General features: G+C 31.2%; 1 protein-coding gene across 2 annotated transcripts; it reads right to left on the reverse strand.

The window, feature by feature from the left end:
- Positions 1–8,199: 8,199 nt before the first annotated feature.
- Positions 8,200–21,552, reverse strand: LOC143081350 (baculoviral IAP repeat-containing protein 7-like). Of its 2 annotated transcripts, none has more exons than XM_076257352.1 (9): positions 21,300–21,552; positions 19,244–19,834; positions 17,573–17,659; positions 16,046–16,189; positions 14,117–14,251; positions 10,744–10,922; positions 9,642–9,807; positions 9,036–9,161; positions 8,200–8,841 (listed from the first exon to the last, which is right to left on the reverse strand). In XM_076257352.1, exons 2-9 carry the CDS (start codon positions 19,797–19,799, stop codon positions 8,642–8,644), a joined length of 1,593 nt encoding a protein of 530 aa, XP_076113467.1. In that variant the 5' UTR covers positions 19,800–19,834; positions 21,300–21,552; the 3' UTR covers positions 8,200–8,641. The 2 variants fall into 2 exon arrangements, with proteins under 2 accessions (XP_076113467.1, XP_076113468.1); XM_076257353.1 differs by lacking the exon at positions 21,300–21,552 and adding an exon at positions 20,953–21,085.
- Between the last annotated feature and the right edge of the window lie 2,218 nt (positions 21,553–23,770).

Consider the following 23,770-nt stretch of genomic DNA (forward strand, 5'->3'; position numbering starts at 1 on the left):
TTTTTTTTTGAAAAGTTCAGATTCCGAATTTGTACTTTATTTTGAAATGACTGAGATAATGTTTGTAATAAATATTTTATGGTAGATGGATCAAAACTAGAGTTGAAAAAAAAAAAAAAAAAATTCTGAATGTACTATTTTTTTTCCCTACAGGGTTGAAAAGTAATGGGGGTCAGTATAGGAATTCAGTGCGAATCTACATTGTTTGTAAACAAGGCCATGTGAATGCCCAAAAATGCCGCATGACCCTATGTTTTTATTGTTGCAAAAGATAGGGCTACATTTATACTTTCATGAATGATATATGAAAGTTTTTAATTTCTAAAGGTAAATCAGGTATAAATTTATTTCCACACATAGATTAGCATTAAAGTCAATGGGAGATTTTTTACTGAATTTACCCCTATAGGAAAATATGCACTTTTTCACTGTACTTGTCCAAGGCCACACAATAATCACAAAACTCATTTCCTGTAAATGTTAATGTAATGGAAGGATTTTGGAACCTTTTGAAGTTGCTTTTTACACAAATTTCTATCTTTAACTGCGGCTATCCAGGATGCACACAGTGTACTGTGAGAGAAGCATGGAGTATATGGTAAAAATCAGTTTTTGTGTCCAGATTGAAAGAAACAATAGAAATTACACTTGAGAGTTATGATATCAATGAAAGGCATAAATATTCTCCCCATTTACATCATATTTTGCACATATTTCTCCTCATAATGTATAAAATCATATGAAAAAAATGGATTACCTCCCTTTGACATAGTGTTTTTTTTTTTAGCTGTGTTCCCCATGTTAAGTTGTAGAACAAGTGGTAAATAAGCACTTTTCTAGTATTTTAACACTCGAATAATCTAACCGCATGAAGGTATTCATTTTTTTTTTACATAACGCATTGCGTTTCTTTATTTAAAGAATATACTAGACAACTTTTCATGATTACATGTCCTTCATCTATGAAACAAGTGTTGAAATGTTTGTAATTGGATTTTTATGTTAAATAATGGCTTTTAAATATTTTAAATTGTTACTTGAATCTCCCAAATGTAAAGTTTGGTCATACCTAATCTTATTTTTTCATATTTGGCACTTTTTTCTACTTCAGTTCTGGCTGTCTAGTTTTGGCGAAGAACCCATCCTGATGTTGGGGTAACAGGAATTTCTGCAGAGTGATTGTCAATGACATTTTGTGAAATTTACAAGTAATTAAAACACAGATTTAGTATAATGAAACATAATTGTTGTTTTATTTGGTATGAAACTGCTTAAAAAAGCCTTTGAAAAGTCTTTTTGTGGTCTTTTCATGGTATTTAATCAAAAACCTCCATATAAGGAAAAATCTAACTAAGAGTACACCAAGACTTTAGTTTCTAGATGTACTTTTAATACTGGTCAAAGCAAACACAGAAAACAATTCATATTTATTAAACATAGTATTTTACACCATTCTTTTAAAAACAGTCAATGCGCAACTTTATATACCAAATATACATTGGCCGCAGTATGGGCTGTAGTATAAATTTTGCTCTATCTTTACAAATTCAGCATTTATGAAGGTTGTATTGAAACTGGAACTTGGAAAATGGATACATTACATGTTTATTAGAAAAAAAATTGGAAAAGAAGTAAAAAAGTCCCTTGTAAGTCCCCAGTTTTTCCAAGTTGTTATTTGTTTATGTAAATATATATATACTATTTCTTTTATCCTGTTGTTGTTAACATAGATCTATAGATTCAAAGTATGGCAGAGGTGCTGGTATAAATCCGCGAAACAGCAAAACGAATAGAATCTCGTTCATGTATACATGTTCTTAGAAACAGCATCAGTTCAAACTTGGCTATAGTATATTTAATACTACAGTATGGGACGTATATGTTAGTATAGTTTGCTTAGGTCACAATGTTGTTTGGTCTTTCAGTCATGCAAGAAATAGTAAAAGGTTGGTAGAGTTTCAAAGATTGGCTTTCTTAATACATGTACATGTATCCAGTTCAATTGTTGTGGTACATGTATATGACATGATACATTTACTAGTTTGTTCGTACATGTAGATATACGTTTATTGTCGTAATTTTACATTATAGGAAATAACTGGTCTATAAACTGCTATATAACAAGTGTAATTTTTCTGATAAATTGGTTGGTTCAAATTGTTTGAAATTTTTATATTTTTGTCAAAGGGTCAAAGTAAATACTTTGTCAAAAATCTATGAAAATTAAACGAGCCAAATTAATTGAGTCAAGGTGTTGGGTACCACCTTAACAGCTAAAATAATAAATCCAATTTCAACAACTTTGAACATTTCTATCGCAAAACTGCATGAAATAAATTATAAAGTGAAAAGTTGCAGAAAATATATATTGCCATTACTGAGAATATAATATCAATAAAGGTAATTTATTTGAGCTTTTAGGCCGAAATAAGCAACATCATGATTATAATGACTACCTTCAAAAACAAATACAGCTTGATCAAACTATGAACATGATGTAGTTTCAATATTTTTCGATACATGCAGGTGTTAAAAATGTAATGTTCTAGTTGTTTCCTTCACTTTGATTATGAAAGTAATAATAATAAAGCATTGAAATCCATGTACATACATATTTTTGAGTCATCTACATGTAATACTAGTAATTCAAAAAATTATTAAGAGACGTATTGGACGCGCTTGGAAACATACTATTTTTAACCCGCTGCATTTTGTATGTTGCTGTTATTAAACGATTTAGCGTTAGTCTCTGAGTGATCGATGTGCATCATATTGGTTTTCCGTTTATGGTTTGCTTATAAAACCGGCCGTAGGTTTTTCTTTTTAATTGTTTTGGTTTTAAAGCTCAACCAGAATTTACTTTGCTTGAATTTATGTCAGTTGGTCTCTAGTAGATAATTGTTTTAGTGGCATTCATACCACATCATATTGATATACATGTAGGGAAATGTCTAGATACTTTTCGTCCAGTAACAAATCTTTACAGTAGGGTTTATTGAATACTGAGTAAGATATCCCCCCTACTACTGGGGAGGAGTGCGGACGGTTACGACCTTGATCATTAACGCGGATCCTGTACGGTCGGTTATATTTTCACCGTAAAATGTTGTACAAATAAAAGATCATTCTTACCTACAGATGGAAATCGAGTCGGACAATTGAAAAGTTCCTGTTCAGATCTTTTTGTAAATTAACTTTCACTAAACAAGAACTGAGTGTATATATTATTATAGGTATGTAACAAATATTTGTTTTAAATCATATTTAAAAAAAAAAAAATGTCGCATGAAGTATTTACAAAATGTATATAAAGATGACAAAAAGGTTATGTATTTGCAATCCGCTTAAAGCATGAAAGGTTCAATTAGAATGTCATTAACATATGTAGCTTGAATCATTTGTGGTTATGACGGTCACCATAAATTAGAAAATTTCACGGTATGCTATCCCTCACTTAGGACTACGGAACGCCAACACTGTGACAGTCTTGTGCCTGATGTTCATATGATGAAATTATAATCTTTCAATCAGTTTAATTGAAGTCTGGAGCTGGCATGTCAGTTAACTGCTAGTAGTCTGTTGTTATTTACGTATTATTGTCATTTTGTTTATTTTCTTTGGTTACATCTTCTGACATCAGACTCGGACTTCTCTTGAATTGAATTTTAAATGTGCATATTGTTATGCATTTACTTCTCTACATTGGCTAGAGGTACATGTATAGGGGGAGGGTTGAGATCTCATAAACATGTTTAACCCCGCCGCATTTTTGCGCCTGTCCCAAGTCAGGAGCCTCTGGCCTTCGTTAGTCTTGTATTCTTTTTAATTTTAGTTTCTTGTGTACAATTCGAAAATTAGTATGGCGTTCATTATCACTGAACTAGTATATATTTGTTTAGGGGCCAGCTGAAGGACGGCTCCGGGTGCGGGAATGTCTCGCTACATTGAAGACCTGTGAGTGACCTTCTGCTGTTATTTTTTCTATGGTCGGGTTGTTGTCTCTTTGACATATTCCCCATTTCCATTCTCAATTTTATTGTTATGACCATTTTCATTATATGATGTGCACTTGTCATTATATGATGTGCACTTGTCAATATATGATGTGCAAATATCCTTACAATGTATATGATGTGCACATATCCTTAAATGGTGTGCAAACATCCTTATATGGTGTGCAAATTTGTGCCACGATATCTCAGTAGCATGAGTTTGAATTACGGCCAGGGAAGAACTTTTTGTACTTTCTCAAATTTACAGATGAAACATGTACATTGTTGACATGTTATTAAGACGAATTATATAAATAGAATGTGTTTTCAGTCTTGTATCCTTCCCTTAGTCTTTTTGGAATATGAGCTATTATATATTTTTGTCATTTATGTCTTTTTTTAAATATATTTCATTTTTACCTGCATGTTTCTGGACGTCAGGCACTTTTAATATTCAATGTGAGGATACCTGTTTTAATCAACATTGGCATCCATTGCGATCAAATGTGGGTATCTTGTTAAATTGTAAAGTCATAGTAATACAATTGACTTTAAAACTGAACAGGAGATAGCTGTACGTATAAGTCTTTTCTTTTCTAAAATTTAGGTTTTGGAAAAATGTATTATTAGCTTCATTTGAAGGCTTGTGTACGAAACTATTGGTTTTATTTTGTATGCAAACACTTTTTGTAATAACCTATGATTGACTTGTCAATGATATCACAAAGAAACATAATTGAAACAAAGTCCATTATGCTTCCTGTGTCCCCTTTGTCTTGTTTACATAGTTATGGAAATACCCATTGTTCAAAATTAAATTTAAATGGTCCAAACTTCGACATTATGCAATAGTTTAAAACAATCATGGATGCAATATGGAGAAACAAAACTGCAATAACTTTAACACTTACAAAGAATTAAACGAAAGAATTTTGTCATCACATCAAATTTCATAATTTTACATTTATCGGTTGTATAAAATTAATATTCATATTTATATTTGTATTGCATGTAAAGGTGTAAGTAGAGCAATTATATAGCATAACCACTTTAACTTAATCTTGATTGCCAACAATAGTATTTTCATTTCAATAGAGACAAATATTTCTGAGAGTTAATGTACATGTATGGTAAAAATATTACCGATAAGTCTTGTGACAAGTAAAACATTTACCCTGAAATTTTAAATTAACATATTGTTGCATTTTGAGTAAACCAGATAAATACATAAAACTTTACACAACTCGGACATGAATTACTTAATAAAAGTATAGCAAAGGGAACATACAAATCCAAATTCCAATATATACACCTTAACCAAAGTCCTTAATATATACCCTAAAATCCTTTTAAACGCAAAATTGTGCTGGTATATAGGAGACCGTGGCTAGAAAGAAGACAAGCCTCTTTTTTTTTTAGATCTAATACTTACTATTTAGTATTTCCAAAGCGAAAGTGAAAGTCGATTTTACATTCAAATTAACCGTAAATTACTTTTAAATAACTATGTCGTACACGTACTAATCTAAATCAGTTAGTAAATACAGGTTTTGTTTAGGTGCTAGACAACATGTTTACAGAATATATAATAATTATTGTCCATGTAACATCATCAATTTTTTTCATCCATTTTTTTTTCATATTGATTGATATTGCAATCAAGTCTTTTATTGCTGTTTTTGGAAATGAGTTGTTTTTTTTGTTATCAATCAGCACTTTAAATATTTCATCCTGATAATGAGGAAACTGAATGATCCTCTCTTGTGAGAATTGTAAAGTATTTTTTGTTCCAAAATGTATAGAATTACACAAACTACATGCAAGAGAGATGCTCAACTTCAAAAGAATAAATTGTAATAAAATTGTGCATCTTTCTATAATGATACTTAAAAATCTCATTAAGACACATTGGTATAATTATACTACTTACTTCTCCAAATGCAAATTTTTAACTACGTTTGTTATGTGAGACCTTATAGTATTTTCTGAAAACGGAAATGAAGCATGCATAAAGTTTGTCGACAGAACGATTATTTATAGACACTTGAATTCCATGCTTTCACTTTCCCTTCTTTGGTATTTTTTTTAAATCACATCCAATATAAATCTTTTCTCAAAATGCATACGCATATCTAAAAATTCATTATTAGGAATTTGGACAATCTAAACTAAACATAAGAAAAATGCCTGACAGTAGAAATTTTTTATGCTTGATAACTTTTATATAACTTTAGTTAAATGATGAATGGCAGAAACAAGTTACACAATAGTATTTTTTAACTGCATGATGTGCCTATCCCAAATACCGAGCCAGAAATTCAATGGTTGTCGTTTGTTGTGTTAAATATTTGATTTTCGTTCAGTATGTTGTACAAAAATCAGGCTTTTAGTTTATACGTTTGAATTGTTATACATTTGTCATTTCGGGGACTTTGTGGTATGGGCTTTGCTCATCGTTAAAGGCCGTACGGTGTTAAAATTTAGTTGTTAATGTCTGGTCTCTTGTGGAGAGTTGTCTCATTGGCAATCATACCACATCTTTTTTTTTTATCAAGCCATATATGGGAACTGTAAGTTGTCTCAAAACGGTCTTCTTTGTAGTCATAATCGGTGTGGAAAGTTAACGTTTTTCTGGTATGAAACATGTCCGAAGACAGAATATTTCTAACTCTATTCTGTGTGTAACATGTAGGAATTATCGTATGAACCTAGTTAATGATACTCTTTTAGATTGATGGATAATAAATAAAATGTATTCCGACGTATCTGCATATGACACATCCACCCTGATGGCTGAATGACCTTGACTTTGAACTAACTTTATGAGCTTTGTCTATGTGATCATAAGAAACTGAAGTATACTAATAAACTGGGATTGGCGAATTGCCAGAGTGTACTTTAGGAAATGAAAAATCATGTATAACACGATCTGCTTTCTTCGATACAAGACCCAACGGTCAACAAATATAATGAATTAAGAGGACCTACATATCACCCTTTCGTAATTTCCTTATCTATGATTTTCCGTAACAATTTCAGGTTTATATAAAGCACAATTTAGATCAATTTAAGTTCCGGATTATAAAACTGTAAGTACAAAAAAAAGTTTGTACAAATAATATTCAATTTAACTGAAGTATGAAGATTAAATACATGTTGATCAGATTATACGGATCTCTGTTTATGTATTCATTGCTGTTTGCACATTTTACAATTTACAAACTTACACAATTTTTGCAGTTTTTTCAACAGAATACTATTGGAAAATATCTTCGTTTCTGTTGAATTTGCCAAGTAAGAGAAACCTGCTGCTTTTTGAACTAACTTATAATGTTAAGGATTATTGCTTAAATTGGTTATACTGTAGCCATTCAGTATAGCCTATCGTGTAATGTGGACCAATCTTATATATCGTAATTGACTGAATACCAAAATGCCATATCATAAAGTAGATAACCTGTAAAAAAATATATATACTCAGGAATCAAAAGCCTGTAGAATATAAATAATTAGTTCATGAAATTTCACTCTGTTTATAATCCCACAACAATTGAGCGATACAATATATAAGTTTAACGAGCATAAACATGTTTATATATTGAATGACTTTTGCCTTGTTCTCAAAAACTTAGCTAACGCTACCCAAACACTAATGTAAATTCAATTAGATACGACTATAATTCGCAACTCACAGGGAAGTGTTTAATGAAGGAAGAAATTTGTCGGCACTATTTTAGTTTTAGACGATTGTCCAATATGCTGATGTAAACCGTTTGACTATCTGCAGCGGTTTCAATGTTTGAAAATTATTGTTATATTTTTCAACGACCACGAACAAAATGTCAAATGATTAGCTTAGCACTATGCCCTCCTTTCCTTTCTTCTTTGTAAGTGATCGTAACTTGATCTTGTCATTTACATTATTGTTGGATCGCATATAGAAACTGTTATTTTTTTCCAAACGGGCGTCTCTGTAGTCACAATCGGTCTAAAAAGTTCACGTTTTTCTGGTTTGAACCATGTCCGAAGAGAGAATATTTCTAACTCTATTCTATGTTTTACATGTAGGCATTATCGTATATTAGCATCTGATTGCTTCCTCAGTGTTGTATCCATCGGTTTCAAACAAACCATTACATTTATTAGTTAATGGGACTGGGTAGTATGCCATTTCAGGTTTTGTCTTTATTTCCTGTCGTCTAAGCTCCATGTGTTGCTGATCAGACTTAACTGATAATTGAACTATCTTTACGTGTTAGGCGTTGTTCTCGTGATTGAACTTAAACTCGTCCATGACATTGCTTATATCTTGTAGGTTATAAGCATTAGCTTGAATTTGTTTTAACTGTTTATCTTACCTAGTATTCAGATCGGTAATATCCTTTTTTAATTGAGACATATGTTCATCGCTAGCATCACATCAGGTTTTGATTTTTTGTTTATTGACACCAACAACTCTTCAATTAAATTAATTTTTATACTCGTTTCATTATTTTATTTGTGACATTCTTTGCTCAATAACTACAAGTCTCTCAATCACGTTGTTGATATTTCTTCCAGACTGAGTATTCAATATCGGAAGATATCATCATTTTTCATTGATTTTATCTTCTCTTTAAGAGCGCCAAATTGATTTCAATGTGCCTTTTCTAACTTAAATAAGTTTTTACAGTCCCTTTGATAAATGTTCTACACATTGGACATCTTCTAAGCATAGGCGCACAGTTTACACAAGAAGCAAGATGACCACATGGAAGAAATACAATAGATACTGGTTCCTCTAGACATATCTTGCATGTTTGCTGATCTCTCAGATTCTGATTTTCTTCTTTCAAACTTGTGATTGATGCTAAAATAAGATAGTTTATATCGTTTTTACAAGATATATTTTTTGATAATAACATGATAATATGTAAAGATTTGAAATGAATGTTTTCTAAATTTAAAGAAATAATTTGTTCATCGTAAATATTAGCTCCTTATTATATAATTAATTTTATATTTCAGATCAGAATCTATCTATAGATTGATAAATATATTTACTTTCTTGGAATTGTTGTTTAAAATTTTCCACTGAACTGCGTGTGGCCCCTGAAGTAGCATACCCATTTTCTGTTTCGCTTTTTTCTATTTGAAACACGGCTTCCATGAGTAGTATTGCTGTAATCTCTACAAAGTTACATAACGTTATGATGTATAAAACATAATGGTTATTTAATGCTTGTTATATTGAATAATTGGTTTGCTATTTTGTAAATAAGTATTTCCTGAGCCTTTTTTGTTTTGTTTGCTTAAAAACTGGATGCATGTATGCATCTTCTCTTGTGGATTGTCGAGTTATTGTTTTGTCCTTGAATTATCGTGTTTATTCTGTGTGTTATAGACACCTTGACACTATACTGTCACAGACATGCTCCTATTTGAGAAGCGCTGAAACATTTGGCAAACAGTTGTAATGTGGTTTTTTAACTGCTTTGTTTTGTTTTTTTGTTGGTGTTATTAATGTAGACGTGTGTATGTTTGAGGATAAATTGATGCGTGTTTTCGGTCTTGTTTTGTTTTGGTTTGAATTCAATGTAATAAAGTCTTGGTTAACTATTGTAGTAGCATAGATATGGTATTTGTGATAAAAAAAAGTATTATTAATACCTCTACGCCCTGCTAGCTGCAACAAATCGTAAGCTTTCTTTACCAACTCTTTTTCAAATCCTAATTCTAAGACCGATGTAACAGCTTGGTTGCTGCTGAATTCATTATTCGTTATTGTAGAGTTTATCGGGTCAGTTGTAAGTTCTGGATTTTGATTGTTTTTTTCCTAAAAATAGAATTTTATATATTTGATGTACTTGAAATCAAACCTGATTGCATATATATAGATTCTTACATTGATACCAGTGGGTTATCGGATTTATCCAATCGAGATAACCTAACTATCGAGATTGGAATCAATCCAAAAATCCACGAGTAACTTTATAAGCATTTATTATACCTCAGTATGGTTTTTTCTATACAAAAAGTAATAAAATAATTGTGCTATTTCATTCCACAGACTTTTTGCCAGTCAATAGTGTCAAAGATTTTTTTCCCGGTTAATAGTTTTATAATCATATTTCCCGTACTTTTGCATGCTTATTTTTCCTTGCACAATAATGACGTCATTAACTATCCTGCTCGAATTTTGTGTGCTTGGCAACGTCAAACTCTAATATTGTAAACGGCATAATACATTTGTGTCGATCATAATTTCACTTTCAAGACGCAAGTATAAAAGAAAAAGAAAATCTTGGCGACGCATTTTTAAAGATCTAAATTAAAGTGCATAAATACAATTTATAATATGTCGTCTTCTAAACCTGTAATTGCGTTTGGTGTACTCAATCTAGAATTTATTATGTGCACGGAAAATTTAACACAAGTAATTCTAGTCTTGATTGAAATTCATGAACTATTTACAAATACAACACGGACTATAAAAAACAAACGTATATTTCATCTTGTGCATGTTAAATTATGTCACATTTTTCTTTTCTTTTAGATGATATATGTACACTTTCAGAGAGTTGAAATGGCCGGGAACTTGTTTATCCCAACAATAAAAAAAAACAACTCAGTATTGATCTGAAAGTACTCGGAGTTACTGACAGCTAGTTCAAAGCTTCTTACAACTAAGAAAACAAAGCATGCATCTAAGACTGGTTTAATACACGAACACATTCTTAAAAACTAACCTTTAGAACTATAATAAACTTACAGAGAGTGCATTTAGTAAATTCCTGTTCCTTTGAATATCTTTAAAGTCATCTCCATAACACTGTCGAACAAAGGGACATTCTGGATACGAGTTGGCATGTTCTATCCAGGGCTGGTCATCTGGTTCCCAGTTTATCAATCCACCTCCACAGAAAAAACACAGAAAATGGTCTGATATACCTATCGTAAATAAAAGCTCTTTTTAGAAATAAACTCATCATAGTTACCAGGATTAACATTTTACATTTACGCCAGAAGCGCGTTAAGTCTACAAAAGACTCATCAGTGACGCTCGAATCAAAAAATGTTTAAAAGGCCAAATAAAGTACGAGGTTGAAGAGCATTGAGGACCAACAAATCCTTAAAGTTTTGCCAAATACAGCTTAGGTTATCTATTCCTGAGGTAGAAAAAGACTCTAGTTTTTCAAAAATTCTAATTTTTGTTTACAGTCAATTTATAATTATGAACATATCAATGATAATTGAAGTCAACACAGTAGTGGTGACTACTGGCCTGGTGATACCCTCGGGGAAATAAATCTCCACCAGCAGTGGCATGTCTGTCTACAAAAGACTCATCAGTGACGCTCTATTCAAACAATGTTTAAAAGGCCAAATAAAGTACGAAGTTGAACATTTGTTGAAGAGCATTGAGGACCAAAAACTCCTAAAAGTTTTGCCAAATACAGCTAAGGTAATCTATTCCTGAGGTAGAAAAGCCTTAGTTTTTCAAAAATTCAAAGTTTGGTTAACAGTCAATTTATAATTATGAACATATCAATGATAACTCAAGTCAACACAGAAGTGCTGACTACTGGGCTGGTGATACTCTCGGGGAAATTAATCTCCACCAGCAGTGGCATCGACCCAGAATGGGTTGCAAAACAGCTTAGCAGACGACATCTGATGGCGTATTAAATTTGTCTATAGGATTAAGTATTCGCTATTTGATTTGGCTATCGACAACACTAGTTTTTGCGTGAGATGGCTTAATTTGGCTTTCCGGAGGGTGGTTTAAAGTCAAAATAGTTTAAAGTAAAAAACACGTCCCCAATCATAGGTGGCTTATTTTGCTCATTCGTGCAAAATGTCGAATTATACTTTTTTCTTTATTATTAAAATCTGTGTTTATTAAAAAAATCATGCTTTATTGTAATCCAATCATTAAATTAATTAAATCATCCTTCAATTTACTTAAGCTTTACTTAAATGTTAGCTTATTCGTTGACTTGAATTAATTGCTGTATTGGTATATAAACAAGAAAGCCATCCAACAACTTAATGTTTTACAATTTTACACCAGTAATGAAAACCTTCTATCATTTATGGGTAGACTTTACATAGATAAATTCAGCCGTATTTGACGTGAAACTGTACTTATGTGTCCCGTCATACTTTGAACCACACCATTATTTTCTTTATTATTTTTACTGTAAGTCTGTTTTTTGTTATATCTACTTTACGTGAGTCTGCATTTATGTATGCCGTCATACGACAAAATTATTTTTATGTCTACCTGTGCGAATTTCAAACGCGCAATTTTACACCAGTAATGTAAACCTTCTTTCATTTATGGGTAGACTTTACATAGATAAATTCAGCCGTATAAGAAAAACAAAATGAGAATGTTAAATTTGATGTGTGCCTTTTTGTGCTACTTTGTTACATTTGTTGTTTATGTAGTGATATTAAGATGATAACACAATATTGACTGTTGTACCCCTATTTTTGACATTTTTACTCTTTGAGTATGTTTGTTTAGTTCATGCATCGTTGACAATGTAATGGAATTTGATGCGACTGTCATACAAGTGAGAGGTTTAGATAGCTATAAAACCAGGTTCAATCCACCATTTTCTACATTAGAAAATGCCTGTACCAAGTCAGGAATATGACAGTTGTTATCCATTCGTTTGATGTGTTTGGACTTTTGATTTTGCCTTTTGATTTTTGATTTTCCTTTTTGAATTTTCCTCGGAGTTCAGTATTTTTGTGTTTTTACTTTTTTCGATAAGGCTCAATACTTGTTCCCAACTTTTTGTTTTGTACATAATTGACCTTCCATTATATTTTAATCGGAAATACAGCCTTGTATGTAATTTACGAAAATATGACTGTACAAATCAGGAGTATTGCTGGTATGGTATTAAAAGTGCATGATGATATCCAATGTTTTGAAATTTATGTCATGAAATTAATATGTCCAGAAATGTTGAAAGAACTCATTTGCAATCATACCACATCTTCTCGATTTTGATTTTATAAGTGTGGTTTATAAGTGTGGTTTATAAGTGTGGTTAAGGACAAAAATTGGGTTTCCACCAAGTATAACCTGTTCTAATTATTGAGAATCACACTCTTTAACAATCATTTATTTAAAAACTTGTAGATGTTACAATTATTGAATCTAATATATCATGGATAGGCCAGGCATGTTAACATTATTAATATGTTTATCTAAATCATTTAGTTACTATTAACTCTAGAAGATTAAGAAATTTTTAAATATTGATTCAAGAAAATAAATGAAAATGTGTACTAGATCATTGAAAATGGACGTCATACAAATCTCCAAAACAAATAAATGAACTAAAATAAAAACAATACAAGACTTACAAAGACCAGATGCTCCTGACTTATGACAGGCGCAAACAATGCGGCGGGGTTAAACATTTTTTGTGAGATATCAACTCTCTCCTATACATTTATTTTGTACCTCTAGTCAATGTACAATAAACACACACACTGCAATATGCACAGTAAAACCGAGTTCAAAAGAAGTCCGAATCCAAAGTCAGAGTGGGAAACAAAAGAAACTAAGCAGACTTACAATGAAAATGAATGATACATACATTAACAAAGGACCACTGACATGCCAGCTCCAAACTTCAATTAAACTGATTGAAAGAGTCTTCATATGGAAATCAAGCACAATCCCTTCCGTTGTGGGTTTAGTATCATACCATCATAAAATATTTGAGAAGAACATAACCCTTGTCATGCCAACAACTGGTTTTAGAACAAATGCGTTTATTTTAAACGAAACGACGATATGAGTCAATCAATTTTTATAGCATAATATGCCATCTTCAATGACCTGACAACAGTATATTAACTATATCCCTTCTGAATAAGTCTGTTCAGTAGTTTTGGTTACCTTTTGAGGTGAATGCCAACATTTTTGTGCTTTGATAAGAATATTACCATAAAAGATTGGATGTGAAATACCTTTATATTAACGAATAATGTTTGTTTGATCATATTGATATAATAAAAATACGGATCGGTGTATTTGGTTAAGAGGAAAAATACAATATATAATTGAAAACAAAATTGAACACTTTCCACTATTATTTTTTAAATTAGATTTTTACCTGTGTAGAAGAACCCCGCTGAGGCCATTTCTGCCGGCGACTGAGTCAGATGTGTTGGCCAATTTTTAAAGGAATCAATCCGTAAGGATCTGATGGCGTATTGCGGATACTTTGGCATTTTAGACTCTTCAGAATCTGATGGTAAAAGTAGGATAACACAAATATAAAAACAACAAGAATAAAAGCAATTATATATCATAATCATATTTTATATATGTTTCAAAGTGATTTTAAACAGCCCTTGTGAAATATGAATATTCTTGGGGGAACATATTTTCATATCTCCCTCAAGGACGGGAAAAAAGTCCTTATTCAAAACTGTATAATTGCACTTACATCGGTCAATTGTTTTGTTTTATAAAAGTAATTTTTAATCTTATTACGATCTTTTCGCTGACGATTGTTTTTTTTTTTAATAATTGTATTTCAAACTTTGTTATCCATGTTCAAGGATTTGATATTTGCATATTTTTTTTGATAAATCTGGGCAATATTTTGATATTATATTTTCTGATCAAATTGAATTTGATAATTGTTTACTTTTATAATGTAACGGTTTGTAGATTTTATTCATTTCCGTATGCAATTTGTCGTAAGAAAGACACGTTCATTTTCTGACAAGAACATTGCAAAGATGTCTTTGTATAGGTTTATGTTTCAAGTTAACAGCATTACATTGATTGTCAAAAAAAGTGTGTTTCATTTTTTTTTTAAACTGTTAAAACACACGGCATGCATAAATTAAGAAAGGAACACCAAATGAATTTAATAAATGATCTTTTAATGAAAATATCTATGGAATTAAGGAGCTTGTTTCTTATTGTTTTATTAATATCAAATGCTTGGAATTACCTTGTAAGCTTACATAAATAATACACAATTCTATTGTATTAAGTTCAACAGCATTATATTAACTACATTTTGATATGGTATTGGAGTTTTGATTTTGCAACTTGATTAGGAACTTTCCGTTTTGAATTTTCCTCGGAGTTCAGTATTTTTGTGATTTTACTTTTGACAATGTCGGATTGTAAAATAGCAGTTTACAATCATTATAGATCTAATTTCCAATCAAGTCACCAAACGATGCAGCCATGCAATTTATTAAACATAACAGAAATTATGAGATAAAATCTCAAACATTTTGTCATTTCACATGAAAGTTATTAGTCTATGATGTGGATTTTTGTTAAAAGGGTGGTTGAGTTAAATCATTCAAAATTAAATTAATTAGAATTAGGGAACTGTTAAAGTCAGTATTTGCATTAATATTTGGTAATGCTTGAAATACACACAAACCGCTGAAAAAAGATTACTTCTGCCTTACGGAGCACCTGGGATAAACCCCGGTTTTTTGCTCAATCGTTAGTTTTCTATGTTATATTTTGTATATTACTGTTGTTTAACTCTCATTTCCTCTTTTTTTACATGGCGTTGTTAGTTGTTAGTTTACTTATTTTTATTGTATGATTCTAAATGTCGTACAAGTGAGAAGTTTAGCGCTATAAAACCAGGTTCAATCCACCATTTTCTACATTTGAAAATGCCTGTACCAAGTCAGGAATATGACAGTTGTTGTCCATTCGTTTGATGTGTTTTGTAATTTCATTTTGCCATGTGATTAGGAACTTTCCGATTGAATTTTCCTTGGAGTTCAGTATCTTTGTGATTTTACTTTTTAGATAACTCAAGCCTCTCTGAATTGTTTATAAAATTATTACCTCATATGAGTGTTTGTGCATTTTTTATAATACCTTAAGTCCTGAAATACATAAGAGATACTGTAATACTTAACAGAAAATATATTATGATAATCTTAACAAATGTAACAATTGTTTTCACCAGTTTGTTTAGGTTGAAACACCTGTTTAAAGATAAAACCATACCATTTAGTTTAAGATATTTTTAATATTCTACATTTATTTGTACCTGGAGAATTTGGTTTTGTATAATTGATAGGACCTTCCCTTTGTTGATTTTCTCTTTCTGAAATATTTTGAATTTGTCTTTCTTCATTTGGTGGTGAGCCTTGTATAACTAGCCTGATATAACTATCTATCTGTTCCATTGAGTCTAAAAAAAATATCAATAATATGTATATTTGAACATTATTGACAAGAGTATAAGACAATTCTGAAATAATCATAGCCAAGTGTTTCTCTATGTTTTAACACCATTTTGTGCATAGTTACCTTTTTGAAAATATTTATCCTCAGCATAATTTTCCTTTGCTAATTTGAAATTATGTGTTTATCAAATGATTATTATGTTTCTGATTTTTGTTTGCGTTAATTGGAAAAAGTATTTCTTCAAAACTATATTATGCATAAGAAAATTAACAGTCTTAAACGGTCCTTATGATCTGAACACCATTTGAACACCATCATAATGCAGTACTGTTCAGAACCAAACGCTTGCAGGTAAGACAGTACTGTTCAAGAGATTTTCGGACCAATAAGTGTTTTGCTAATTGTGTACATGTAAATAACATCTACTGAACAGTCTGAACTAAGACTGAACATATCACAACTGACTGCTAGCATACTTTGATAACTATTATGAACAGTTCTGAATTTGACACAGTGGATACGACAGAAAATGAACTGTAATATTGAAAAAAAGACTTTGTTTTTTCTGGTTCAATATTTTAAGAACTGTTCAGTTTAAATAATCGTTTCAGATGAGTGTTTTACGGGTGGTGGTCAGATGTGTCAAATATATTAATTTTTATGATCTTTGTAAATTGTAAGGTTTAGATTTATATCTTAAGTTTCAAATTTTTTATATACTTTTAGTAGCTTTAAGACGATTTATAAAACATTTTGACTGTTAAATGGTTTACTTGCCGATTTACGATCAAATAAATGTATGTGAATCGACTGGTCATCGTTTGGTTTTATAACAACTGAACACATCATAACACAAATCCTTAATCATGTCCACTTGATCAGATAAAAAATGTCCGAATGATTTAAACCGTTTAATAAAGTGTCAGAGATCTTATAGAAACTGACAGATTTGTTGAGTGCACGAATATGATACCTACTTTTTCAGGTCCATAAACCCGCCCGATATCCATAACATTAAAGTGGTGTTGGAATTCTTTTTAAAGAAGGTTACACAGTGAATAACTTCCCTATTTGTTCAGAATTTATTTTCAGGGAATGGAGAGATATAAGATTTCCATGAACAAGTCTGCAACCCAATACCCTCATAAAAAGCTACGTTTTGTACTTCGTGCGTCTCTGCAAATACAGTGTACGACTAACTGCACTTCAGAATTATATTTACAAATTTGCATTAACGTCAACAATATGCTGATTCTGTCTAGCTAGGCAAAAAAAGTGTTGATGAAATAACAATGCTTTAAAGCACACTGTTTTGTACCAGGCTCCTTTCTCTATTTCTCTTGTATTGACACCATAAGGCTGTGGCTATTTTATATAAATCAATTACCAAAGTCAAAGGCATATCCTCCTGTTTGAAATCGGGAAACATGCCCACCTGCAAACACGGCAGGTGACTGAAAGTTCCGAGAAGAAGCTTAAAATAAAAAAAAAAGAAATATGGATTATTTGAGATATGGTTTAATTGATAACTCATTATATGTTATCTCTGGTGGATTCTGTATGTGTCCATTTATCTATTGTAATTAAAAATGTATATAATAACATACTACTTTCAGATAAGTTATATAGGATATATCTGTACAGATAACCTATGTTATAAAGTTTTTATTAATCATAAAATGTAATCAAAAAGGTGTGTTGCGACATTTTGAGTTAATCATGGTTAAAGGTCAAATAGGATCAATCCCCAAATTTGTAAATCATGTAACACGTTCCTCTATAAAGTAAATGCAAACATGAGAAAATGTTACAATGATATATGTTTTACACGAAAATATGAGATATCGATCGAAGGTTTTACAAGATACATGTCCTTATGTTTTCGTTTGATGAAATAAAATTAAAAACAAATGCTTCAAACCAAAATATTATTTCATAATCAACATATCAATCAATCAACAAGAAAGGAACACTTATAATTGCTGCATACACATTCTGTGAACAATCGCAATGACAACATGCTTAGTTTTAATATTTCTTCATATATTACGATTTAAACTGTCAGAAGCTTAAGTTGCATAACGTGAAATTAATGCTTCGAAGTTCTATATACTTGCAAATAGTTTATAGATGTGTGTAATAATGTCGAAGGGTCTTGCCTGAATTTTAGTTATCAAGTTGACAGCGCAGGATTAATTGTAGCATATATAATTTAAAATTACATGATGAAGTTACTGCAAAAGTCTGAACATAACTTTTTTTACTCAACATTGTGGAATATATCTGAATGATAAAATAATACAACAGTGGTATATCGGTGTTCCGAGTAAAAAATCAAAACCCGGATAGCTGCTTAAACTTCTATTGAAGTGGGACCGTGTGCTTTTATAGCATAATCTTTAACTGTAAGGCCTACATCACTTCGTTCGATTTAACTGTTTCTAGCTTTTATTTCTGAATAAACTCATCATAGATACCAGGACTAAATTTTATATATACGCCAGACGCGCGTTTCGTCTACAAAAGACTCATCAGTGACGCTCGAATCCAAAAAGGTTTAAAAAAAGCCAAATAATGTACGAAGTTGAAGAGCATTGAGATCCAAAATTCCTAAAAGTGTAGTCAAATACAGCTAAGGTAATCTATGCCTGAGGTAGAAATTGTTGCTGTTGATTTTGTCCAACAAAGTATAGAATACTACATTGCATTTCTCATATCAGACCATTGATCGACCAAAAAGGCTCATGGTATGATATCATGCACGAGGTTCGATGATAGGTTAGATAGAGGAAGTACAGACAAGAACTATTCTTAAATCTTAAAATATGTATTGATTTATTTGACTTCTTTTTTTCATAATATGTTTTTCTTTTTTCCTAATATTTGTTTTTTCGGGTGTATTTTCCGAAATTTTCCGAGTAACGTCGAAATGCCACGCGATAAAAGCCGAAAGCTATGTTTTTATAACAGCATACTGAGCAGCATTTTCAAAAATGTGGAATGCACGTAATTCTAATGCTAAAGTGTTTTACTCTGAGAATATGATCAATATACTTACAAGTCAAGAAAGCTGGAGATCTTCGTTGAAAGAGCGATCGTTCATCAGCATCAATTGCAATATTGTTAGTATTGACACTATCTACCAAAAATGGACAATTTGGATTCAATCGTCTATGTACATCATCTGGATCGCCTGTTTCAGATGATACATCGTACGAAAATCCACAAAAAGCACACTTACATTTGTGACCAACGCCAGTATAAAAAAATCCAGCTTTAGCTAATTTTAGTCTCCAAGCACGAAGTGTTCCTGGTGCTGATTCGTACGTTTTAAATCTAGCCCACTCAAACATCATTTTTTGTTCAAAGTTAAAGAAATTGTGTAGTCGACAGTAAAGATCAAATGTGGGTCGAATTTGTATATTGATTGACCGAGATATACATGTTTGGAATTTTGTATACATATTTAAAATACAAATTCTATTTTCTTTGTCCACATGAAGTTTAGTCATTATTTCGAACATCCAATATTTGACATACATCTTTATCGATGATCGCATTTTTATAAGAAACAGAATGCATATAAAGTAATCCAATGAGCTTATAAATTCCATCGCTGATGTTACAATTTATAAAATCAAATAGATATCTGAAAAAAATAAATATCTAATAAACATCATCAATGTCGAATCGTAGCAAATATTTATATATCAAAGTTGACGAATTCATTATTACCGTCTAAATGACCTTTTCCCTCTATTTGATTTATTACATACAGATATATATATGTACCAATCTGAAAACATCTAAATTTCAACAAGAAAGCAATAGCAATGATAAAGAAGAAAAGTATAAATATTTGAGGTGTGATTTGGGAATATGCCCCATAAAATTATCCATTGGAGTGCCCTTTAAATACCAAGGATGGTTACATTACCCAATGGTAATATGAGTATAACAAGTCATTAAACAATATGCAATAGTATGATGATGATTTCCCTATGTCCCTTTGATGTCATGTCACAGATAAAGAAAAACTATAAGTCATCGTTTTTTTTCCGTAAACTAATGATTTTTTCCTGGTCAAATGATTCTTTTTCATATCATTTAGAATGTAAAATCGAACGATAAACAACAGACAATGTACAGAGTGAGAGCAATATCACCAGCACACCCTCATCTTTTACGTATATTTTAGTCCTAATTTGTCTCTACCTCAATCAATATACTATCGTCATCTATTTGTACCAAGATTACAAAATGAATTGTATAAAAATGTACGTCACTGAAGGTAAACAAATAAAAATGTTGAAATGTGAATTTTATTGGTTAGCATTTGTAAAACGTCATAATTTTTAATAACTATTCGCTTTTATACAGCTAGTTTGTTTAAGTTTTAGTCTTGCAGGAAAATGTATTGATAAGTATGTGGGTCCGTATGCTTAAACTTTTTATTTGACTCCCGTATTTTTTGGGATAGGTTGCGCATTTGTTAATCATGTTCAGTTATTGAACACAAGGATTTATTTCAACCTCGAGATTTCAACTTGCAAATAAAACTCCGTCATGAGGTGGTTTATTTTCCGGCGTCATTTGATATAAGATATTTTTATTCAAACATGTTTTTCTTTTATTTTATTAGCAGAATATTTTTTGACAAAAGGATATAATTCTAAATTCATGTTCATCGATGAATAATGCGTATTTAATTAGAAGCCATTTATATAACTTTTTGTCTGTCGTAATTTTAAAAAGATGGTTGCTTACTATACTCGTTACATGATATGAATAAAATCATTTCCGGATCCATCAGATAAGTCAATTCATCTCATTTGGACTTGATCATTTGTGAAAAAACAGTAATTATAGCATCTTGTTTCACCCCAGTACATCTGCTCAGTCAAGCATCCATGGCATAGTAAATGTACCACACATCTCAGTTGATCACAAAGTAATGGAAAGGTTGTCAGCTAAATAATATCTATATATATTTACACGGAGTAACCCATATAGATATGAATTTTATACATACAATATCCTTCAAATAAATATATATATATATATATATACTCACTTTGTATTATAATTAATAGTTTATACAATACACTACTTACTTTAGTTGTTTTTTTTATTTACCGGAGTACACAAACAACTCATAAATATGGCCGCCGATTAAACAATGTACCTATCTATAATCAGATATAGCGAGACAATCGGAACGTTTTCATTTTTGTTTATTTATATGATTACTCCTCGTCTTCACACCAGTTTCAAAAACATGATGTTCAACTCAGATATTGTTTACACACTATTTTTTTCTAACAAAAATGCACAAATGTATTAACTTCCTTATACCATAGGAAGTGTGTTGTGTGTAGTGTGTCATTACATGGATCTATTATTAAAAGGAAGGTAAAAACCAATAATCACAAATTGGGACATGTTTTAAATGAAAAGTACACAATCTATAAATATATTTCAACAACTATCTAGGCATGCGTTGCAATCAAATTACATTATATACCATGATCTTATTTACTGACAGTATATTGAGAAATTATACTTGATTGAAAAAAGTTAAGGGGGCCACAATGTATGTCTTATAGTTTTTTTAAGATCGTATAAATAGGAACAAGAATATAAACAAAAATAATAACTCGATTGAGAGAAAACAAATCTGGGTTACAAAACAAAACCGAGGAATCACATCAACTTATTATAATTAAGGAGGAAGAACAAAAAAACTAAAAAAGTACAGGAACACCGAAGTGCAACAAAAACAATTACATGAACACACATAAAAACGAACTGTTAAATAACTACTGCTCTTTTCCTGACTTGGGTCAGGTCATTTTAAGATAAATGGATGGTTGAACCTGGTTTAATGGCATTCCAAACCTCCCGCATTATGACAATGTTAAACAAATATCGCTAAAACACAACGTGACAGAAATGCAGCACACACACACAGGCAAGGAAAATCATATCAGAGAATCGCATGACAAATCATATAATAGTCGACACAACATGCTTCCACAGAACAACAACGAATATATTACAATTCTTGAATGTGAAACTAGTGTAAATATGAATACATGAAAATAGTTAAAACTCATCTAATCACCGGTAAAAATGCATGTCTTCAACACCTGTGATTTCACTTTTGGGTGAAAATCAAAAGGTTGACATGATAAACATGATAAATGCACTTTGATTTGAAACTAACGAAGGCAAGAAAACAGATATAATAAGATTCAGACCATATGCCAAAGATAAGAAATAACAGTAAGTAACTCTAGAAAATATCTATATGGTCTATAGATATAGGAAGATGGGGTGTGAGTGCCAATGAGACAACTCTCCATCCAAATAACACTTTATACATAGCTATATACTTTAATGGTTCAGTCAGTTTACATTTAACGAGTATATACTCATAGGATCCAAAAAAAATTGAGAATGGAAATGGGGAATGTGCCAAAGAGACAAAAACAACCCGACCATAAAAAAAACAACAGCAGAAGGTCACCAACAGGTCTGCAATGTAGCGAGAAATTCCCGCACCCGGAGGCTTCCTTCAACTGGCCCCTAAACAAATATATACTAGTTCAGTGATAATGAACGCCATACTAATTTCCAAATTGTACACAAGAAACTAAAATTAAAACAATACAAGACTAACAAAGTCACTTATATTTTACCGACCATATTGTTTAAACATGATAAATGCACTTTGATTTGAAACTAAAGAAGGCAAGATAACAGATATAATAAGATTCAGACCATATGCCAAAGATAAGAAATAACATTAAGTAACTCTAGAAAATATCTATATGGTCTATAGATATAGGTTGATGGGGTGTGAGTGCCAATGAGACAACTCTCCATCCAAATAACAATTTATACATAGCTTTATACGCGAATGGTTCAGTCAGTTTACATTTAACGAGTATATATTCATAGCATCCAAATAAAATTGAGAATGGAAATGGGGAATGTGCCAAAGAGACAAAAACAACCCGACCATAAAAAAAAACAACAGCAGAAGGTCACCAACAGGTCTTCAATGTAGCGAGAAATTCCCTCACCCGGAGGCGTCCTTCAACTGGCCCCTAAACAAATATATACTAGTTCAGTGATAATGAACGCCATACTAATTTCCAAATTGTACACAAGAAACTAAAATTAAAATAATACAAGACTAACAAAGTCACTTATATTTTACCGACCATATTCGGATAAAAAGGTAACAAATATATAAAATTGTGTGTAAGGGAGAAAGGGTAGTATTTTTTTCTGAAGCTGAACAATAAGTTTACCACAGGAAGTTGATGAAGATTAGAATAAACAATTATCCTATAAGTCCCTTCGTCTGAAGCTCATTCTACTGACAGGTTACACTTCTAACGAATGAAATAGTAATTGATGTGATGCGATCTCCATATAGTGACTAACATTTCATAACTTAGTCACGCATAATATAAATCTTATCTAAATAGAATCATTCAGCCATTTAGTTCCTTTACTGTGACAAATAGGACTTTCCATCTTTTAAATGTTATTTCTTTATAAAATCTATACAGTT

Source organism: Mytilus galloprovincialis, chromosome 1, assembly GCF_965363235.1.
Source record: "Mytilus galloprovincialis chromosome 1, xbMytGall1.hap1.1, whole genome shotgun sequence".
NCBI lineage: Eukaryota > Metazoa > Mollusca > Bivalvia > Mytilida > Mytilidae > Mytilus > Mytilus galloprovincialis.

Excerpts from the sequence above, each read along its gene's own strand:
- LOC143081350 (XM_076257352.1), bottom strand. The coding sequence starts at position 19,799 with ATGGAATTTATAAGCTCATTGGATTACTTTATATGCATTCTGTTTCTT. Across the intron at positions 14,252-16,045 it reads TACAAAACCAAATTCTCCAG|ATTCTGAAGAGTCTAAAATG; the intron begins GTACAAATAAAT and ends TTTTACCATCAG. Across the intron at positions 9,808-10,743 it reads ATTTACTAAATGCACTCTCT|GAAAAAAACAATCAAAATCC; the intron begins GTAAGTTTATTA and ends TTCTATTTTTAG.